This window comes from Alligator sinensis, unplaced genomic scaffold, assembly GCF_000455745.1.
Source record: "Alligator sinensis unplaced genomic scaffold, ASM45574v1 scaffold203_1, whole genome shotgun sequence".
Classification (NCBI taxonomy): domain Eukaryota; kingdom Metazoa; phylum Chordata; order Crocodylia; family Alligatoridae; genus Alligator; species Alligator sinensis.
The window spans coordinates 3,067,922-3,087,076 of NW_005841949.1; the positions used below are offsets into that span (position 1 = coordinate 3,067,922).

The 19,155-nt window shown below is 46.8% G+C and overlaps 2 protein-coding genes across 3 annotated transcripts in view; one reads left to right on the forward strand and one right to left on the reverse strand.

The window, feature by feature from the left end:
• Window positions 1-16,433, forward strand: part of ZNF319 (zinc finger protein 319) — a 32,999-nt gene extending 16,566 nt beyond the window's left edge. Inside the window, exons 2-8 of one of the 2 annotated variants that reach the window (XR_003093203.1) lie at window positions 3,891-4,024; window positions 8,464-8,540; window positions 8,813-8,934; window positions 9,690-9,771; window positions 14,769-14,837; window positions 15,189-15,252; window positions 16,185-16,433. The gene's annotated coding sequence lies outside the window, so the exon portion shown is untranslated. The remainder of the gene's footprint in view (window positions 1-3,890; window positions 4,025-8,463; window positions 8,541-8,812; window positions 8,935-9,689; window positions 9,772-14,768; window positions 14,838-15,188; window positions 15,253-16,184) is intronic. The other variant, XR_003093202.1, reaches the window with a different exon arrangement.
• Window positions 1-19,155, reverse strand: part of TEPP (testis, prostate and placenta expressed) — a 33,183-nt gene that overhangs the window by 2,886 nt on the left and 11,142 nt on the right. Inside the window, exons 3-7 of the mRNA XM_025199764.1 lie at window positions 18,972-19,033; window positions 15,878-16,052; window positions 14,239-14,300; window positions 12,672-12,736; window positions 12,553-12,585 (exon numbers count right to left, since the gene is read on the reverse strand). Coding sequence (XP_025055549.1) covers window positions 12,553-12,585; window positions 12,672-12,736; window positions 14,239-14,300; window positions 15,878-16,052; window positions 18,972-19,033 — 397 coding nt within the window. The remainder of the gene's footprint in view (window positions 1-12,552; window positions 12,586-12,671; window positions 12,737-14,238; window positions 14,301-15,877; window positions 16,053-18,971; window positions 19,034-19,155) is intronic.

Consider the following 19,155-nt stretch of genomic DNA (forward strand, 5'->3'; position numbering starts at 1 on the left):
CTGCATTTGTCTACGTTGAACCCCATCCTATTCTTGTCTGCCCACTTTTGTAGTCTGTCTAAATCTAGTTGCAGCCTCTCTCTCCCTTCAAGTGTGTCCACCTCGCCCCACATCTTAGTGTCATCAGCAAACTTGGACAGCGTGCTTTCCACCCCCTCATCCAAGTCGCTGATGAAGATGTTAAACAGTGCGGGCCTGAGGACCAAACTTTGGGGTACCCCGCTGCTCACATCTCGCCAAGTTGAGTACAACCCGTCCACCACTACTCTCTGGGTGCACCCCATCAGCCAATTTTTTACCCATCCAACTGTGCAGGCATCAATGCCGCAGTCACTTAATTTATTGATGAGGATGGAGTGAGAGAGCTGTAGAGGGTTACACCCTGCACAGAAGGGACAGAGTGGGAGAAAAGGCAGAGGTGTAGCTCTATATATGAGGGCAGTACACCTCTCTGGAGGCTGACATTTGCTCCAGAGATAAGCAGCTTGAAACCCTCTGGGTCAAGCTATGAGGGAGGGCGTGGAGGGTTAAAGCGGGGGGGCAAGGTGAGAGAAACCTAACTAGGCATTTACTGCAGGCCCCCAAACCAAGGAGAGGAGCTGGATCTGGAGTTCTCTCGAGAACTGACAGAGGCCATGTGTGCAAGGGACTTTTTTGTCATGCGTGACTTCAATTACCTGGACATAGATTGGGAGGAACACTTGGCTAGATCCGATCATTCATGCAGTTTCCTAACTGTGATTGAGGAGCAATTTCTGACCCAGGAAGTGCAAGGGCCAATCAGAGGTAATGCTCTCCTAGACTTGGTCTTGGCCAAAGAAGATGATCTGGTGTGTGGCTTGAACATTGAGGGTAACCTGGATGACAGTGACTATGAAATGATCAGGTTCATCATCTGCTACAAGGTCAACAAATCAACCAGCAGGATCGAAATCCTGGACTTCAAAAATGCTGACTTCAACAGGCTCAGAGCATTAGTAGGGGAGGCGATGCGGGACCAGGAAGGGAAGGCGAATGGGGTGCACGAAGAGTGGTCGTTGCTCAAGGATATGATCCTCAAAGCACAAAAGAAAACTGTTCCTGCAAAGAGGAAAGGAAGCAGAAGGGCTGACAAGCCCTCCTGGCTTAATAGGGACATTGCGGTCCTCTTAAAAAAGAAAAAAGAAGTATATGCACAGTGGAAGCTAGCGGTGGTCCTCCTTGAGGACTATACAACAGTCTTCCTTGAGGATTATACAACAGTGGCCAGCACTTGTAGGGAAGCCAAGGTGGTGACTGAGTTTAGGTCAGCCATGGGAATCAAGGACAGTAAGAAGTCCTTCTTTAGGTATGTAGGCAATAGAAGGAAAACAAATGGAAGTGTGGGACCCCTGCTTAACACCTCAGGGCAGCTGGTAACTGACATTCAGGACAAAAATGAACTCCTGAATGTCCATTTTGTTTCAGTATTTCACTGGACCAAGGGGAAAGTCAAGCGATATAAGGCTTATAGGGGGCATGCTGGGAATGGGAGCCTCCCCACTGTGGATGCTGAGCAGGTGCAATACCAACTAGAAAAGCTAGATATTTATAAGTCAGCAGGACCGGATAGACTTCATCCGAGAGTGCCGAAGAAGCTGGCTGAGGTCATCGTGGAACCCCTGGCAAAGCTCTTTCAGAATTTGTGGCACATGGGGAAAATCCCTGAGGACTGGAAGAGGGCCAACATTGTGCCCGTCTTCAAGAAGGGGAGGAGAGAGGACCCGGGCAACTATAGGCCAATCAGCCTAACCTCTATCCCAGGGAAAATTCTGGAAAAGCTCATTAAAGAATCTATGTGCGATATACTTGTGGAAGGTAAGAATCTGAATGACAGCCAGCATGGCTTTGTCATGGGTAGGTCTTGTCTTACCAATCTCATCTTCTACGATCAGGTCTCTTGTCACCTGGACATGGGAGATGAGGTAGACGTTATATACCTAGACTTCCAAAAGGCTTTTGATCTAGTATCCCACGATATCCTTGTGGGAAAACTGGAAGATTGTGGGCTCAGCTGCTTGACGGTTCAATGGGTGGGAAACTGACTACAGGATAGGACCCAGAGAGTCCTCATGAACAGATCTGTGTCATCCTGGCGTGAAGTGGCCAGTGGTGCCCCTCCCTCAGGGGTCTGTGCTTGGACTGGTGCTTTTCAACATCTTTGTAAATGCTTTGGAGGGGAGAGTGAAAAGCTCGCTGGCCAAGTTTGCGGATGACACCAAGTTATGAGGAAGTGCAGCCACCCCAGAAGATAGGTTGCAGATACAGGCGGATCTGGACAGGCTCAAGAGTTGGGCAGACCAGAACCAGATGAAGTTTAATGCTTCCAAGTGTAAGGTGCTTCATCTGGGGTCAGATAACCCTCAACATACATACAGGCTCCGTGGTGACCGCTTGACTTGCATCACGGCCGAAAGGGACCTAGGGGTAATGATTGACCGTCACATGATTATGACCCATTAGTGCGAGGCAGCGGTCAGCAGGGCAAACAACACGCTGGCATGCATCAACCGATGCATCTTGTGTAAAACTAAGGAAGTGATACTCCCGCTCTACTCAGCACTGGTGAGACCACAGTTGGAGTACTGTGTCCAGGTCTGGGTGCCACACTTCAATAAGGACGTGGAAAAACTTGAGAGGGTCCAGAAAAGAGCCACCCGTACGATCAGGGACTTGCAAGGCAAGCCATACAAGGAAAGGCTGAGGGACCTGGGCCTCTTTAGCCTAAAGAAGAGAAGGTCGAGAGGGGACTTAATAGTGGCTTACCGCTATATCAGAGGAGGGCATCAGGAGGTCAGTGAACAACTGTTCACTAGGGCACCCCCAGGGAAGACCAGGACCAGTGAATACAAACTCCTGGAAGGCCGCTTCAAGCTTCATACCAGGAAAAACTCCTTCACAGTCAGGGTGTCCAGACTGTAGAATAAACTTCCTCCAGAGGTGGTGCAGTCGCCTACCTTGGAGGTTTTCAAGAGGAGACTGGACAGTCACCTCGCTGGGGTCACCTAACCCCAGTTGTCCTCCTCATTGTCTTCCTGCCTAGAGCAGGGGGGCTGGACCCAATGATCTGCAAGGTCCCTTCCATCCCCTAACAATCTATGAATCTATGGCAGTAGGGTGCCTGTATTTGTTCTTAGGCAGTTGGTAAAGGCATAGTTTGGCTGAGAAGTTCTGGGTCTGTTTATATGCAGGTGCCGCCTAGGGCTAGTGCCTGGAGTTTCAGAGGCATGCTTGATGGGTACAATTGATTACCTTTTCTGGACCCTGCTGGAGATCACAAAGTTTAGTCTCATACTGTTAACCCTTTAAAAGTCAGTATTTCTCTCCATTAAAACAGGCTCTAGCACAATTTATAAAAGGTTTTTGTTTAAAGAATGCCTGATTGTTAAGAATGCATTAATGGGAAAAGTATGCAGGTTATTTATGGTCTGTAGGCACTATAGGAATGCTATCCCTTTTAATTCATTGTGCTGTGATAGAATACACCATTGGCTTTACCTCTTCTATCTATCCGCATGTAGCTCCATAACTGTACCTCCAGGCTTGACGGGCTTGACAAGCAGCATTAGTCTGTTCACAGTATGCAAACTGACTGTTGGCACCAGAAGACTGCTTGCAGAAGTACATGGAAGCATGCATGTGACTGCATGTCACTTGAAATCAGCACTGATATGCATTATTGATATGAGATGGTTGGGATACTTAGTCAGAAGGAAGGCCACCTGTGGAGACTGAACACATGTGCACACATTCAACTAACACAATATTCTGATATGGTTTTAAAATGAGCTGCATGACAGAATTGGTAAGCACAGATTTCTGTACCAACAGCCCCCTTCACACCTTTTTATTTTTTTTTTCCAACCCTTTAGTACTTTTTTTCCTTGTGTTGAATCCTCCTGGCAAGTCTCGGATCACTGAGGATGTCTCAGGAAGTGATGTCTCGGACAACAGTCATCTTGCTGATACTCCTGGGTCTCCCAAGAATTATTTTCAGAAATTCCAAGTATGTTCCAAGTACTAGATGTTTTTGTCCTCCTCTTGGCCTTATTTTGCCAATTAAACTCTCATTTGAGAAGCTCCTTGGCCTAAAGGGAATGTAGCTAAAATCTGGGGCTAAGGTACCACCCACCACATAGGGGACAAAATTGGGACCTCTCTGACTGTCATGTTTTGTACCTATACAATTATATCAAGTAGAGAAGGAATATGTTTTTATTTTGACTTTTTGTCCCCCATCCCCACCACAATTGCATGAACTTATGTCCAATAATATACATTTAATGATTTTTTAAAGCCAGAGAGAGAGAGTTAGCTATGTTAGTCTGAAGTCAGGCAGAAGGCAGATAGATTTGCACCTTGTAGACTAATCAGCACTATATAACATAAGCTTTCATGAACCCAAGCTCAGTTCATCCAATGCTATGAAAGGGCATGGGTTCATTAGCGGCAGGTCCTGTCAGACCAACCTGATTGCCTTTTACGACCAGGTCACAAAATCCTTAGATGCAGGTGTCACGGTGGACGTAGTTTCTCTGGACTTTAGGAAGGCCTTCGACACTGTCTCTTACCCCATTCTCATTAAAAAATTAGGTGACTGTGAAGTTGATGCCTACACAGTCAGATGGGTCGCAAATTGACTAGAGGGCCGCACCCAGAGAGTTGGTCAGGCTGCAGTTGGAGTACTGCGTCCAGTTCTGGGCTCTGGTCTTCAGGAGGGATGGGGACAGCATGGAGAGGGTCCAAAGGAGGGCCACTCACATGGTCAGGGGGCAGCAGGGCAGGCCCCACAAGGAGAGGCTACAGGACCTGAACCTGTTCAGCCTCCACAAGAGAAGGCTGGAAGGGAATCTGGTGGCCGTCTATAAACTTACCAGGGGGGACCTGTGGGGAACGGGAGAGTCCCTGTTCCCTCTAAGCACTACCAGGTGTAACTAGGAATAACGGCCCCAAGTTGATTGAGAGTAGGTTCAGGCTAGACATCAGAAAGCACTACTTCACAGTCAGGGTGGCTAGGATCTGGAACCAACTTCCAAGGGAAGTGGTTCTCGCTCCTACCCTGGGGGGCTTCAAAAAGAAGATACCTAATCACCTAGCCGGGGTCATTTGACCCCAGTACTCTTTCCTGCCTATGGCAGGGGGTTGGACTTGATGATCTGCTCAGGTCCCTTCCGACCCTACCAACTATGCAACTATGAGACATGCACAGACCAGGGTATAACATGGAGAGAATGATTTGAATACAGAAGACAGGGATGGGAGATGGGGAAGTGGGGCAGTGCTGGGAGAAGCAAACAAGCTATAAACCCATAGGGAGAAAAGGGTCACAAAGGCTAACCCAGGTAATGGGCTAAGAATCTGTAGTTCCTGTTTGAACCATACTTCCTGCAGTCCAGTCTGTGGGTGATTTCTTGTTCTGCAATTTCCTGTTCAAGCTGTTTTTTAAGGTTTTGCTAAGAACGACTGCCTTGAGGTCAGCAGTGGAATGTCCAGGGAGGTTAAAGTGTTTGGCTGCGCCAAGTCTTGGATCTAATGTCAGATCAGCTTTTTAAAGCCATTCAGAATTGGTCACTAAGAGCTGTTCGGAGTCTTACATAATGTACTCTTGTGTTCAAGTGAACTTGCCGTTTGAAGCTGAATATGAATAGCCCACAGCAAAGCTGTGCTACAGGCATTCACTCTCCCAATGAGCTACTTCTTTTGTCACTGAGTGGGAGTAGCTGAATAAGCTTGATAGTTTTTTACTGCATTGTGTGCTTCTGTAGTGTGTCTGTATTCAGTCCAGTAGCTTGTCATCTCTATGCTAGGGCTGCATCACCTGCTGTTGTATTTTAAAAAAAATATGGCATCAAGCTCTGGCATTTTTCTAAATGCATACTGTATTTTTCGGGGTATCCTAAGCCCTTTGGAAAGGACCCATGAAAAACTACTGAAATAGCTGAATTCATTCACCAGTGACAATGTAGCATCTTGTGAGGCATTATGCATGCTAACGTATGATGCATAAGTTAAAACCAGACCAAACTTCACTGGGAAGATACTAAATAGAACAAAATTTAAGGAGAAGAGTTTGTTATACAATACCAACGGCTACAATTTGCTGTATCAAACTTAAGGGCACGGAGAATAGTGGATCAAATAAAGCTTAAAAGAAAACAGGGAACAGTATACAACCCCATCACTTAAGTCATAGAACGGTATCAAACTTAAGAGTAGAGACACAGTAATGTATTAAAGCTTAATAAGAAAACAGTGTGTATTGTACAATACCAACAGATCCAAGTTAGTGAAAAAACAATGTTACCATTTGGGTAACTTCTGAGGCTCAGATAAGGGAGGGTGATCTGTACTACTTATCATGGAAAGTGAGGGTTGGAAGGGATCTCAGGCAAACATCTAGTCCAACTCCCTGCTCAAAGTAAGACCATACCCAACTAGACCATCCCAACCAAAGCTTTGTCTAGCTGGGTTACGAAAACTTATTTTGATTCCATCCCCTGCCTCCCACCGTCTCCAGGTCCCATCCCTTGTATTAGCTGCTTCATAATATTTCATACAATCTAAAATGTTCCAGTACCACCTGGAAGGTGTGACCAAGATCAGGACCTTTATTTGCCAGGTGCTGCCCACACAGACAGTGAAGACTTTACAGTCTAAATCAGGGGTCAGCATAGGGTGACCATCTTTTCAAAATGAAAAGGTGGGACATGCCTGCCTTTCCTCCCCCCCCGACTTCTCCTCCCTCCTGCCAGTGGCATGGCCAGGGCAGATGGGGGCTGCTTGCTGCAAGCTCACGGTTCCCCATCCTGCTGCCCTTCCCTTGGGAGGCCTGCACTGGCCATGCACCCGCTGCCCATTTGACAGCAGCGGGGGGCACGACTCTATGCCCAGGCAGGGGGTGCCTCGCCATGGTGGCATAGCCAGTGCAGGGCTTCCTGGGCAGGGCTGCAGGTTGGGGATCCCCAAGCCCACAGTGGGCAGCCTGTACCCACCCTGTGCACAAATCTGGGGGGGGGCATATACCCCCCATATCCTCCCTGAGGGGGTGTGCGCAGCAGCAGGGAGCTGCCCCTCCACCCCTGTCAAGCTGCCCTTGGCTCCACCTACTCCATGCCTCAGCCCCATACACTGCCCTGGCTGGGCAGCACCCCCAGCCCCACTCCCTCCCTCTCCATGGGGGGCCTCAATCTTTCCCGCCCCCCTGCATTCCCCACTCCCCCATGCCCCTCCCCACTATAGACTTACCTGCAGAGAGCTTCTCTCCACACTGCCTGCCTGTATCCCTGGTCATGTGCATGTGTGCAGGTGCGCATGTGCACGTGGTGCCCCCTGCATTCTGCTCCCCACAGCCCCTTGCAGGCTGCAATGCTGCTAGCCTCCAAGGGGAAACCTGCAGTTTTCCATGGTTTTCTGCGGTGAACAGAAGACCCAGATCCCTGCAGGATACTGCGAAGCTGGGATAAATGCTGTCCCAGAGTCACGCAGCCCAGGACTGGGACTTGATGTTCCCATTCTGGGACTGTCCTGCCCAGTTAGGGATGGGTGGTCACCCTAGGTCAGTACAGGATACCCTTTGTGATGCAGATCCTCCATGGCTTGCAAGTCTCCACCCCCAGGTGAAGCCATCTGCCTGCACTTACCTTTACTACTGATGCACATCCCCTCTGCAGTGAGGTTAAGCATGGATGTGGTGGGGCAGCAGGTTTTGTAGCCAAGGGGAATGCTGCAGAAGTGATGGGTGACACAGTGTAGCTGCGTGTCACACAGCTACACTGTACTAGCACTGCTAAAGCAAGTACTAAATGACTCCACAGTAACTGCCGTTACTGAGTAGTCCCAGAGGCGCATGGGTCGTTTCTAACCATACTACACAGTAGCAACGAACTAGTGTACAGTAGCTCGTTGCTACTGTGCAGCAGCATTGGCGTCATGGTTCATGCTTGCCAATTGTTGTCTAGACACACCCACTGATTCTCCATCAGACCTTTGTGAGCTGAATTGGACCTCTTTGTGGGCCAGATGTCATCTGTGGGCTATAGGTTGCTAAGCCCTGCACTCCAGAGGGACAAGACACAGCAGGAGGGGGAAGTGAAATCAGAGAAAGGTGAAGTGACTTGTCCAAGTTGCACGCAGGTTAGTGGCAGAGCTGATAAAAGACGTCAGCTATCCTAGACTACTAGTTCTGTGCCCTCTTCATTAGGCCACGTTGTCTTCCCCTAAACCACTACAATGCACATATTTAACTGTGCATACAGCCTAGTCGAAGGCATGCCGCATGAACAAATGCATATTTGATGTGATAAACCATAGCTTAATTCAATCCAAAGATAGTTCCCCAACAATACAGCATGACCTAATGTTGGGCTCCTATATACTATGTGGGCCCGATCTTGGGCCACTGAACTGAACATCTGGTTTGTAATGGTTCCTTTTCCTTTACTGCAGAGTCTTCCCGGTGTGTTTGGTATGCATTAATATACAGCCCTGAGCTCACCACACTCAAAGCCAAGCCACAGAAATAGGTATGTTATACTAGTAACATGGAGATTTGAGACTTCTCATTTTAGTACTAATGGTTAAGACAATGTTTTCAACCTTTTTAGACTCCAAGCACCCCTTGTAAAATGCCAGCTCTTAGCTTTCACTTATTTTTTGAGTATGGAAAAATAATACAGCATTGTGTCTGTTGCAAAGAACTCCAAAAGGCCACAACAGGGAAGACTGTATTTAATATTATGAAATCCTGTTTGAAATCTCTGGGTTTATTTTGTGAATCTCTTTGTACACCTAATAGTGCTAACATTGCGTGGCAGCCTGCAATACCCTTGAAAGGATCTCAAGACACCCGAGGGTGCTGCAGCACAGTGGTTTTGAGTCAACTGTGTTAAGAGGTGGACTTCAAAATACGCTGGCTTAGTAAGTAATGTATGTCTCCCTCTTGTGGCTTGCCACAGCTGCTCAAACTGCCTGCAAATAACTCTTCCTCTGCACTGCAGTCAGTCACTGCAGTGTGTTGTAGAGATGCCTGGGTTTGCTTAACACTAGCTAGCTTGAGCACTGATAGCAGGCTGGCTGCAGCAGCATGGATCTCCATGCAGGCTGCAAAACTCACTGGAGGAGCAAAGTAAATTAGCACATGCTGAGCTCTGAACTGCTGTGGCTGGGCTGCTACTGCTGCAGTAGGGACATCCCTTTAGGCAAAGCAGCAGTGCTGAAGTCAGCCAAAATGAAGGGGGAGCTACATTCCATTAGCTTTTTAAAGAAATGAAAATAACGCTTAATGCAAAGGCCAGTGGGGGCAAAGTTAAGCAGCTTCTTCCTCTTTGTCTGACAACAGTGCACTGGCCTTGGTATCATGTAGAGGCCTTTGTTTGCTCAGCAGGGTCAAATTCCAGTACTGGCATTCAAACTTTCTGGTTATGTGTTCTGTTACCTGCAATATGTATCTATGTGCTTGGTAGCTCAGAGAGACTGATGGACTCAATTGAGAGATCCATTGGTTCCATTTTTAGGTCTGCACCCATTCTAAAACCACAGTCTAAAAATACTGAATCTATCCCAGGGCTGAGTCCATTCTGCTGCACTGTGGAGAACTCAAAGCTGACCTGGGGCTGAGAGTTTCTGCTTGGTGACAGCCTGTGCAGTGGTAGAACATGTTTCCATCCCAACAGGATCAAAAGAAGCTCTGGGAAGAGGACTGGATTGGAGAGTGGAAGGCAGACCCATCCCAGTGCCACACAGAGCTCTCTGGAGGTAGGGTCTGGATAGGTGAGGGACTAGACACTGGGTAACGGACAGGCTGGGGTTGGAATGGAAAGGGAAGAGACCATCTCTGTATGTGTCCAGTGTCTTGCTGAATGGTGCTGTATTCCTTGACTGGAGCTTTTCAGGGTTTCTGCAGTGTAATTAATGAATTGGTGTCTATGAAAATGCCCAGAAAACATTTTTCTTCAGCTCATGGTGCCCCACAGACAAAAAGGCATGGGCTGTTGTCTCCATTCCTCATAGCTCATGTTAAAAGGGCACTGGGGGAAAAGGGAGAAAGGTCTGAAAATCCCTGGGAAGTGCCTTCCAGTTCAGCCTCTTCTATTTAGGCATCTTTTGTTTTCAGAGACATTTTTATTTGCTAGGAAGCACCATGTGTATATACTGGTCATCCACAGGGCTGCTGTTAGATCCTATTCTCATGGGACTTGTGGAAGCTGGCTGCCAAATGCCGATCAGATTCACCTTGGGCTCCACACCCTTTCCTGTTTCCTGCTGTCTAGCGCCAAGGCTGTAGGTAGTGAGAGCGGCTAGGAAGGAAAACAGGCACAGTGTTTGATAAAGCCCCAGTAACAGGCTTTAAATGCTTTCACCATGTGAGCTGAACAACTTGAACAAAGGACATCCTGGCCTTGGGCTTTGGCAGTGCTGAGCGGAGCCTTTTGCTCACCTGGAATGAGGGGAAGACAAATCTTCCATTCCTGTGGGAGCATGCTGGGGGCCCTCTGAGACTGACCCATGTCCCCTGGATTGTGATGTCCCGGATTTCAAAATGAACAGAAAATAAGGTGCTCTGTGATATGCTGCTCTTCACAACCCTTAGGAAGGCCTTGGCCAGGAATTCCACCTGCCCTCCAGCTCTTCATAGCTGTTTCTTTGTTGTATATTCTTTTCCACTCACCTATCAAAGGCCTGTACAGCCTTGGAAAACTCCGTAAGAGTTTGCATTAAGTCAGACAAGCTACTTCTCCCTTCTTGGTTCATCTACACATGCAATAAACTTTGGAGCTTATTGCTCCCAGGCACACCATTTGAACGTGTGCCTGGGACCGCAGCATGTTGAGCCAGATTGGAGCAGTCCCAGCTGGTAGGGGGCCCCAGAAGCCAACCTGCCAGCCCGAGGCTGCTCCCCCCCAGGCTCTGTGTGCTGTAGAGGGGCTGGCTGGGGCACGAGGATGATCCACTGTGGGGCTAGTCAGCAGGGCAGCCCTCTCAGTGAAGCACCCTCATGTCCCAGCCACCTGGGGGAGCATCTACACATGCACTAATACAGAGTAAAAAATCTTATTTAGTTTACTCCAGCCTAATAGGGCCACATATGTAGACACGCGACACTGCACAGCTAATTAGTCTACTCCACAGTAAATGTCTCATGTAGATGCACCCTCTGTGAACACCTCTCTCAGTGGATAGGCTGTAGCCTTTTTTGTCTTAAGCTCTTTCTTTCCCATGTCTCACCTTGGCTCTTATTCTGTCTCCAAGGACCCTCCGTTTCAAGAAGATCCAACCCTTCTCCTCTTGTACATGCACAGTCAATGTACACCTGTTTGCAAATAAATGTATTTCTGTGTCTGATGGATGGACTACATTATGTGCCTGACTTGGAGTTCTATAGAACTATCACCCGTTTTCAGCTTGTACCCTGAATTTTATTTATAATGTGAAAAATATGTGCTATAGTAATGACACGTAGTGGCAGGGAAGTTAAACACAAAACTCAGCAAAAAGAAAACTTATGACTTGTCACAGTGATTGTGACAATGTATACTTCCCTATAGTATATGCACTGTGTTAATTATGGTGATCTATGCCCTATTAAGGGAAAGAAAGTGTACTTACTGTAAAAATCAAACATTTCAGCTTTCCTGAATACTGTGCTTCAAAACTTATAACCATAGTGTGGCATTTGATATTCTGCTACACTATGACACTTCTTGTAGGGTATTTATGCTGCATACAAAAAGGAGTCTGACACTGTAAAAGACTTTAAACTGCCGGGAAAATGGAGGATGAATGACTGCTCTTCATGCATTCCCTGTATGCACTAGTTGTATGTGCATGTTCATGATAGAAATGGTGTCTTTGTCAAGAATAATAGTAGAGTTGCTTAGTAAATCATTTTCTTGCCTATTTAGGCAATGCCAGGGGATCAACGAGAGCCACTTCCATGTAGTGATTGATCCCTGGTAATGCTTGATGGCGAAGAGCTTCCAAATTGACAAAAAATGCACAAAGATAAAAATACAGACACCATTTTTGTCATACGAAAGAAGGCAGTGATGCCAATGGCAGCATGGTGAGGTTTACTCTATCATTCAGAAAGCAGGAATAAAATATCTGATCTTCCTGGCATGTATATGTGCATGAAAAGTCCAGATTGGCACGTGCATGCTAGAAAGGGAGGAAGAAACAAGCATGTTCCATTTCCTTCCTACGTGGCTGTAACCTGGAGACTGGCAGTTCTATGCTTCCAAGCCAGGCTCACTTTCCTCCCATTTGTGAGTGGTTACTCACATGAGTAGTGCCAGCAGAAGGAGCATGGAGCTCACCATCTGCCCTCTCTGACTATCAGACAGAGGGAAGGCTACAAGGGATTCCATGCAAATGATTTTCTTCTCTTCTGGCAGTTTCCCTTTGGTAAGACCAAGCATATTACTCTTTGGTGAACTCTTCTTCCAAAGGCTCAGTCCATCTCTCCCTCTCCCTTATTCATGCTTGGTAGTTTTTACTACTATGCCTGTTCCACCTGATGGTCTCAAAAGCACTTACCTGTATGCTGTCCCAAAGCTCCTAAATATGTTGCTGTAAAGGAATAGAAAACAAAGTGTGACTGGCAGGAAAGCCCAATGCTGCCAGCAGCAAAAGAAAACAAGCCCAGGGATACTTACTTGCTGGTGTAAGGGTTGGGCTTCTGACCATATTGATCCAGGCTGGGGTTCTGATTGAGGCAGTACTGGAATTACACAGGCAAGAGTGGAGAATGAGACATGTTCACTGCAACCAGTTTGTACCACTCTTCCCATCGAAACCACTTTATTGCCACACATCCAGCTACAAGAACCTAGATACTCCTGGCAGCTGGGTGTGGAGGTAAAGTGTTTCACTGCTTTCCCTAGCAGGCTCTGTGAGGTGTGCTGTATGACCCCCTTGGCCCCTGGCCTACTTCTCCTACACCCATTTTGTGCCAGTGTAATTCACTAACTTCAATGAAGTCACTTCAGAATTATGCTGGGCTGTTTATAAGGGGTGCATATGCCTTGAGAAGAGTAACTGAAATTCAGTTTCCCAAGAAAAAATGTACCCTTGCTGTGAGCTGGCAAAACCTCTGAGAAGAGCCAGGACAGGTCATACTTTGGGTTGGGAATGATCATCATGGAAAACCAAGATGCTCTAGGCAGTGGTGTTAGTGTTTCAATAGATGGCGCTGTTGACTCAGCCAGTTCTGAGCCAATGCCTTTGCTGCATAGTTGATCTTATAAAATGTAAAGCACAACTCCTGGCTTCTTCTAGTCAACTAAAGATCCTATAGGGCCTCCCCTCCCTCATACACAGCAACAAAAAGCTTTGTTGCAGGTATAGTAGGGCTGCAGTTTTCCACCCCAGAAGCAGCAACATTTTGTTGGACAGGAAGTGGGCAGTAAAGCTTCCAGGGAAAAATTCCCAGACTAACAATGAGGGTGATGAGCCTTGGGAAGAAAATGCAGAACTTCTAAGCAGCCTTCCCATTCCATTCCTGTGATTTAGGCTGTTGCAGATATTCTACTGGTGGTCCTGACTGCCATGCTCTGTACTGTCCTTCTCTTCCTCCTTTTGATCTCTCCTTGCAAATGGGCAAACGGGCAAGCTGTGTCTATTAATACAGATCTCCAGAGACTGGCTTTGTAGGGGCAGCCATGTTTGAGTGTGTACCGTGTGAGGGCAGTGCGCACAACAGGGCCTCTGGTATGTTGGGTTGTTATCTGCAAGAGTGGATCCCAAGAGGCCTGTGAGATGCTGAGCTGTCTGCAGTGGGGGAGCTGAGTGGGACATGAGAGAAGATCATAGCTGGGGAAAGACCGAAATAACTGACATGGGTCACTGAATTTCAGAAGGCCAGGAAGGAACCATCCTATCCTCCTCCTGTGTTCATGCAGGTCCATCTGAGTTTTCCCCATAGATGGCCAACAAGCCCCAGAACTGAACTGAGTGACATGGCTCCATTAAACCAGTGGGTCTCAATCTTCCCTAGACAGGGACCTCCCAGAACTACCCTCCTCTGTAGCTAGGGCCTCCAACTTGTATAGTAATATGGAAAGAGCAGGGCAGGTGGTATCACCTCACACCTCCCTCCTTCCACTTGCCCAACAGGCTGAGAGCCTTTGTGGAGGAACAGAAAAATACTATGCAGTGCAACATACAGCTTCCGGTCAAAATTCCCCTTGCACTGCATCACAGTGCACAGGCACTAGAACTCACCCTCCATGTCTGTGTGACTTCAGGCTTTAGATATCTAACAGCATAATAACTGAACCCAAGCACTGTGGAGAGAGAGAGAGAGGTGCACATATCATCACCGGTGATAGCATCCCCTGTGCTCCCCAGCCCTGTACCCTCATACTTTAATTGTGGGCTTAACCCATTGTCTTCTGTGCACTGACACAATATTTAGCAGTAGAAGGTGCTGGGAGAGCTTGTCCGGGCAACTGAAGGGAGATGGAAAAGACTGATTTCTGCATTGTTAATATCTAACTGGCGTTTTGGAGTCTCGCAAAGGCTCAGAGAGATGAGTCCGAACCTCCCTCCAAACTCATACCAAAGGCTGATTCCCATTACCCCAGGTGTGAATGGGCACTTGGTCATTCAGGCTGGGGAATCAAAGATAGCTAAGTGTAATATTGGCCGTATCACTTCCTTGTGTGCCATTGGCTATGAAAACTGGTGTGTCTTAACCAAACCAGCCCAGCAGGCTGCTAGACTCAGGTGGATTTTTAACCTTGATTCTACAGATCAGTCTTCTCCAAGGCTGAGAGCCAGAATGGCACCTCTTCTGAGGCCTACCAACAAGGTGGAAAAAGGTCTGGTTTTAATGTGCAATGTAGTCAAAATAAATGGCCTCTCAAGCCCTCCCCCCTTCACTGCCCTTCGCGGTCCAATCCCTCCAGGGTTCCCACTATGGACCTATGGTTTATTTTAATATTAGTTTTAGTATATCTTCACTAGGCAGTTTGTTGCCAGTTTTGGAACACTGCTATAACTGGCTGACACAGAAGTTGTGAGGGGAGGAAAAGGCTGAGCCAGTTGAGTAGCGGATAATTAGGGCTTGGGGTTGGGGTTGATGTAAGCACTTTAATCAAATGTTCCTGCTAAACTGATCAGCAGGGAAATACTTAACACTGACTTTTCATTTGTTATCACCCTACTACCAGGTTAACGCCTCAGCAATCGCAGGGAAATTTCATACCTTTTTGAGTGATGTAACTTCTGACCCAGGTACTGGTTATATTCATTTCAAGCAAGGAAAGTTGTCTTTACAGCCATAAGGGCTAGATACTTGATATTTTCAGATGAAAAATAAGAATAAAGAATACCATTCAGGGACAGCTAAACCAAACTGAAAATCTGCCATGAAGCAGCAGCTATTTGCATGGCTGCAGAAAGGGCAATTAACGAATTATTTTTTAAAATAGAAGGAACTGGAAATGGCTTTTTGCATCAAGCTAGTCTAGGCCTTTGGGTCAGATGCATATGGAATAAGAAACCATCTGCAGCCTGATCCAACAGCATGGATATTCCAGAAAAGAGAGAGAGGCTCATTGTGTGGGTAGGTGGCATATCTGCCAGGAAACTGTGGAAATGCCACACTTAAAGCATGCTGGCCATATAGACAGGCCACTGGCACATGCAGCAAAGTATCAGTATCTTTGCTGCATATGTTATCAGAGTTGTAACATTATAGTCTTGTTTTACCTTCAGTTTACTCCCCAGAGGAGACTCCAATTGTTTAACCCTAGCTCAGACCTCAAGAGAATTAGACATTGGCTCAGCCTGTCTCCGATCCCAAATGGAAGGGGATGGGGGTTGTGGAAGCTTTGTTTCTAGCATGTGCCAGTTGTACCTTTCTTATTGATGCTGGGCAGCCTGAACTCTCCAGCAGAAGAGACAAATCGTGACCAGTCATCCATTGCACATGTGTAGCTTGGCCATTCATCCTGGCCAGTGCCAGGGAGGAAAGGAGCCATCTTCCTGGCTTGGTACTTTGCAGTCAGTGACCTTCCCAATTCTGTCATCCCCTGAACAGAGAAAGGCAGGCAAGATGTTATTACAAGCCTCCACCCTGGGCCTTGCCTTGTGCTACAAATATGGGGCTCAGCAGAGAGGGGTAAAGTTCAGGACAAAAGATAATACTTTGCATTCTCACCTAGGTGTGCAGGCAACTACAAAAATAAATTGCACCCTGGTTTCAAGAGATATTTTAGGCCTCTCCCTGTGGGCAGTGTGAAGTCATGGATGAAGAAATTAACTGTGGCCCAGGAGACTTGGGTTCTATCCCCAGGTCTTCCATTACTCTGCTGGGTGACTCAGACAAGTTGGTTCTCAGCTTCTTTAGCTGTACAGTGGAGCTTGTGATATGACCTCTCTTTGTAAAGAGCTTTGAGCTGAGATCCATGAAAGGCAAGTATTATAATAACCATGTTGTTGTTGTTGTTATCAGTTTACCAACCTCCAGCCAGTAGGTAGAAAATCCAGAGCCATGTTTTCACTCTGGTAGCCTCTTCCTGTCACTCATCCATGCCCAGCTGCAGGGACCTGGCTCCAGATCCTTGTCTGATTAGTTTATCCTTATGCAGTAATTTTCTCAAAGTTGGAGTGCTATAGACTTGGCAAAATGCTCTTCAGCATTAACTAATTAAAAGGGGAGAGGTGACTTTGTGCTTATGCAAGGGACTTGAGAGCCAGGAAATGTGCTTGTGGTTCCCTGAAGTACCACACATTAACTTTGCCTCAGTTTCCTCATCTATTATGTAAATCCAATATTACTTAGTGACCTCCAACTCATCAGCAGTTGGAAAATGCTTTTGGAGCCTTGGATGGAAGGTGCTGCAGAACAGATCAGAGAGATATGAAAATGATTATCCCATTTAACCAATGGGGAAACAGAGGCACAGGCCCATATCATGATTTGCAATTTGAAATCGGGGGTTGCTGTTGCCTATGCTCAACTCAGTTCACCATGCTGCCTTGAAACAGAGGAAACTTTGGTTTCTGTATCAGTCCCAACAGAAAGTTAAACAATGGAATGCATCTGAATGGGTCAGTGTGTATATAGTGAGGACTTCCTTCATCCTATTGTCTGCCAGCTAACCTATTGCAAAGCATTTTGTTTAATAAATGGCATCACTTTGTCTGCCCTGAAAAGGATCCCACTTTTGGGTATGAGTTATTGATTGAGCATCCAAAAATGAACAGCAGCATCTGTTATGCCCTGCTCAGAGCAAACAGGTCTTTATGGTACAATCCAACATCCTTTACCTTCTTCCACAGCAAAATTGCCAGTGGTCATGTTTGCTTATGTCTCAAAAACCCTTGTATGAATGGTTGTTGTGGGCTTTGGATTCTACAATCCTTAAATAATGGGACCCACAGAGGTTATCTTGCTGCCTTACCCTCTATGCCCTGTAGTTTAGCATGCACTAACAAAGAATTCAAGGGCATGGGAGTTAACCAAGAACAGACTTGCAAGCTACTGGTTTCTCTTCCAAAACAGGAAGGTCTGAAGCTTGACAAAGCTCAGAGTCAAAGCCAAATGTATCAAACCCTATGGTGAAGGGAACATAGGGGAATCCTGCTTATAATCAAAGCTTACAAATGAGTTCATCTTTATCTTCAGTTGTTCTTAGCAGATACATTTGGAGAAATTGAAGCCTTGGGTTAGGGACCTATGAAACAAAACTGAGGCTAAGCTGCCTCTCAGTGCCCATATGGAGAACAAGAACCCTTTTTTAGGGGGGGTGGTACGTACACACACACACACACACACACACACACACACACACACACACACACACACACACACACACACACACACACACAGCATTCAGAAAAATTGGGGTTGTGCCTCTTAGAAAGAAACCGCTTCATTTGGCATGCAGTTAAACATCTTATTCCCACTGCCATTCCCAATATCACCACTTCACCTGACCCCCTTCCTTCACTCTTCCCACCTCCTCTCCCCAGGCTTTTAAATCCTTTCTGGTATAATATGTTTCTTTCCCAGAGCTTTTTGGCAATGGTCCTGCCCCATTCCAGCCCCACCTAGCACCCAGTGTCATGGCCCTCATGGGAGAACACCCACAGTGGTTATTCCATGTGTCCACATTAGGACCCCGAGTCTCATTTGTGTGAATGTCATTGTAAGTAAGCAGAAAATCCTTTCATTCTGGTTAGTACAAATAAGAGAGAGAACCTAGATGCCTTTTCTTACAGATTCCCCCTTCTTGTACCCCTTGTTCAGGTCAATCACTTACTAGTCACAGTGAGATTGGTGGGCTTTTTAGCTACCTTGCTATTTGGCCCTGCTCAGATCAGGTCTAATGACATGGTGGTGTCATGTCCACCTTAAGACTCCCACTAGTGGAACTAGGCTGAGGATAGCAACAGTCTAATACCAAAACAGGCAAAGAGTGCCAGCCACTGGTCCTCTCCAAAGTCATCCCTTCCCTCCTGTTACTGCCAGCATGCCAGCAGTACCCTGGGTGGAATGATGCATCTGGTATGTTTGGGTAGCTGGGGTTGGAAATGATTTGGCCCTGTCTAGTAGCAACCACATTATTTTCAACCCCAGTTGAGGGGAAAACTGGAAATTAATAATTGATGCCTACTGCCAAGTAACAGAACAATTTCTAGCATAAGCAGGGCCATGTTTATCTGAATTGGCTTGTCTGTATCTGTTGTACACATTGGCATGTAGGCTGTATCTTCATATTTGTTTGTACAGGAATGAGCATAGGGCTGATGTTCAATAGCAGGGATCATGTGGAAACCACTACTGATGTTTACACAAAGATGGACCCAGGTAAGATCCAGAATTTCACTTTCAGGGTGGGAAAGGTACAAGATGGATATGTGAACACCACGACAGAGACCCACAGGAAGTCGGCAGGATGTGAGTGTTCCCGCTAGTGCTCTGCTCTTTGGCTGATGTGACTTACCAGGCTTGGGAGGCGCATGTTGGGAACTCCCACCAATGTGAACGTTGAATTGTTGAAATCCTCTGGGAACAGAAAGGAGAGAAATGAGGACCATGGGCTGCTTGTTCACCTCCATAGATTCATAGATGTTAGGGTCGGAAGGGACCTCAATAGATCATCGAGTCCGACCCCCTGCATAAGCAGG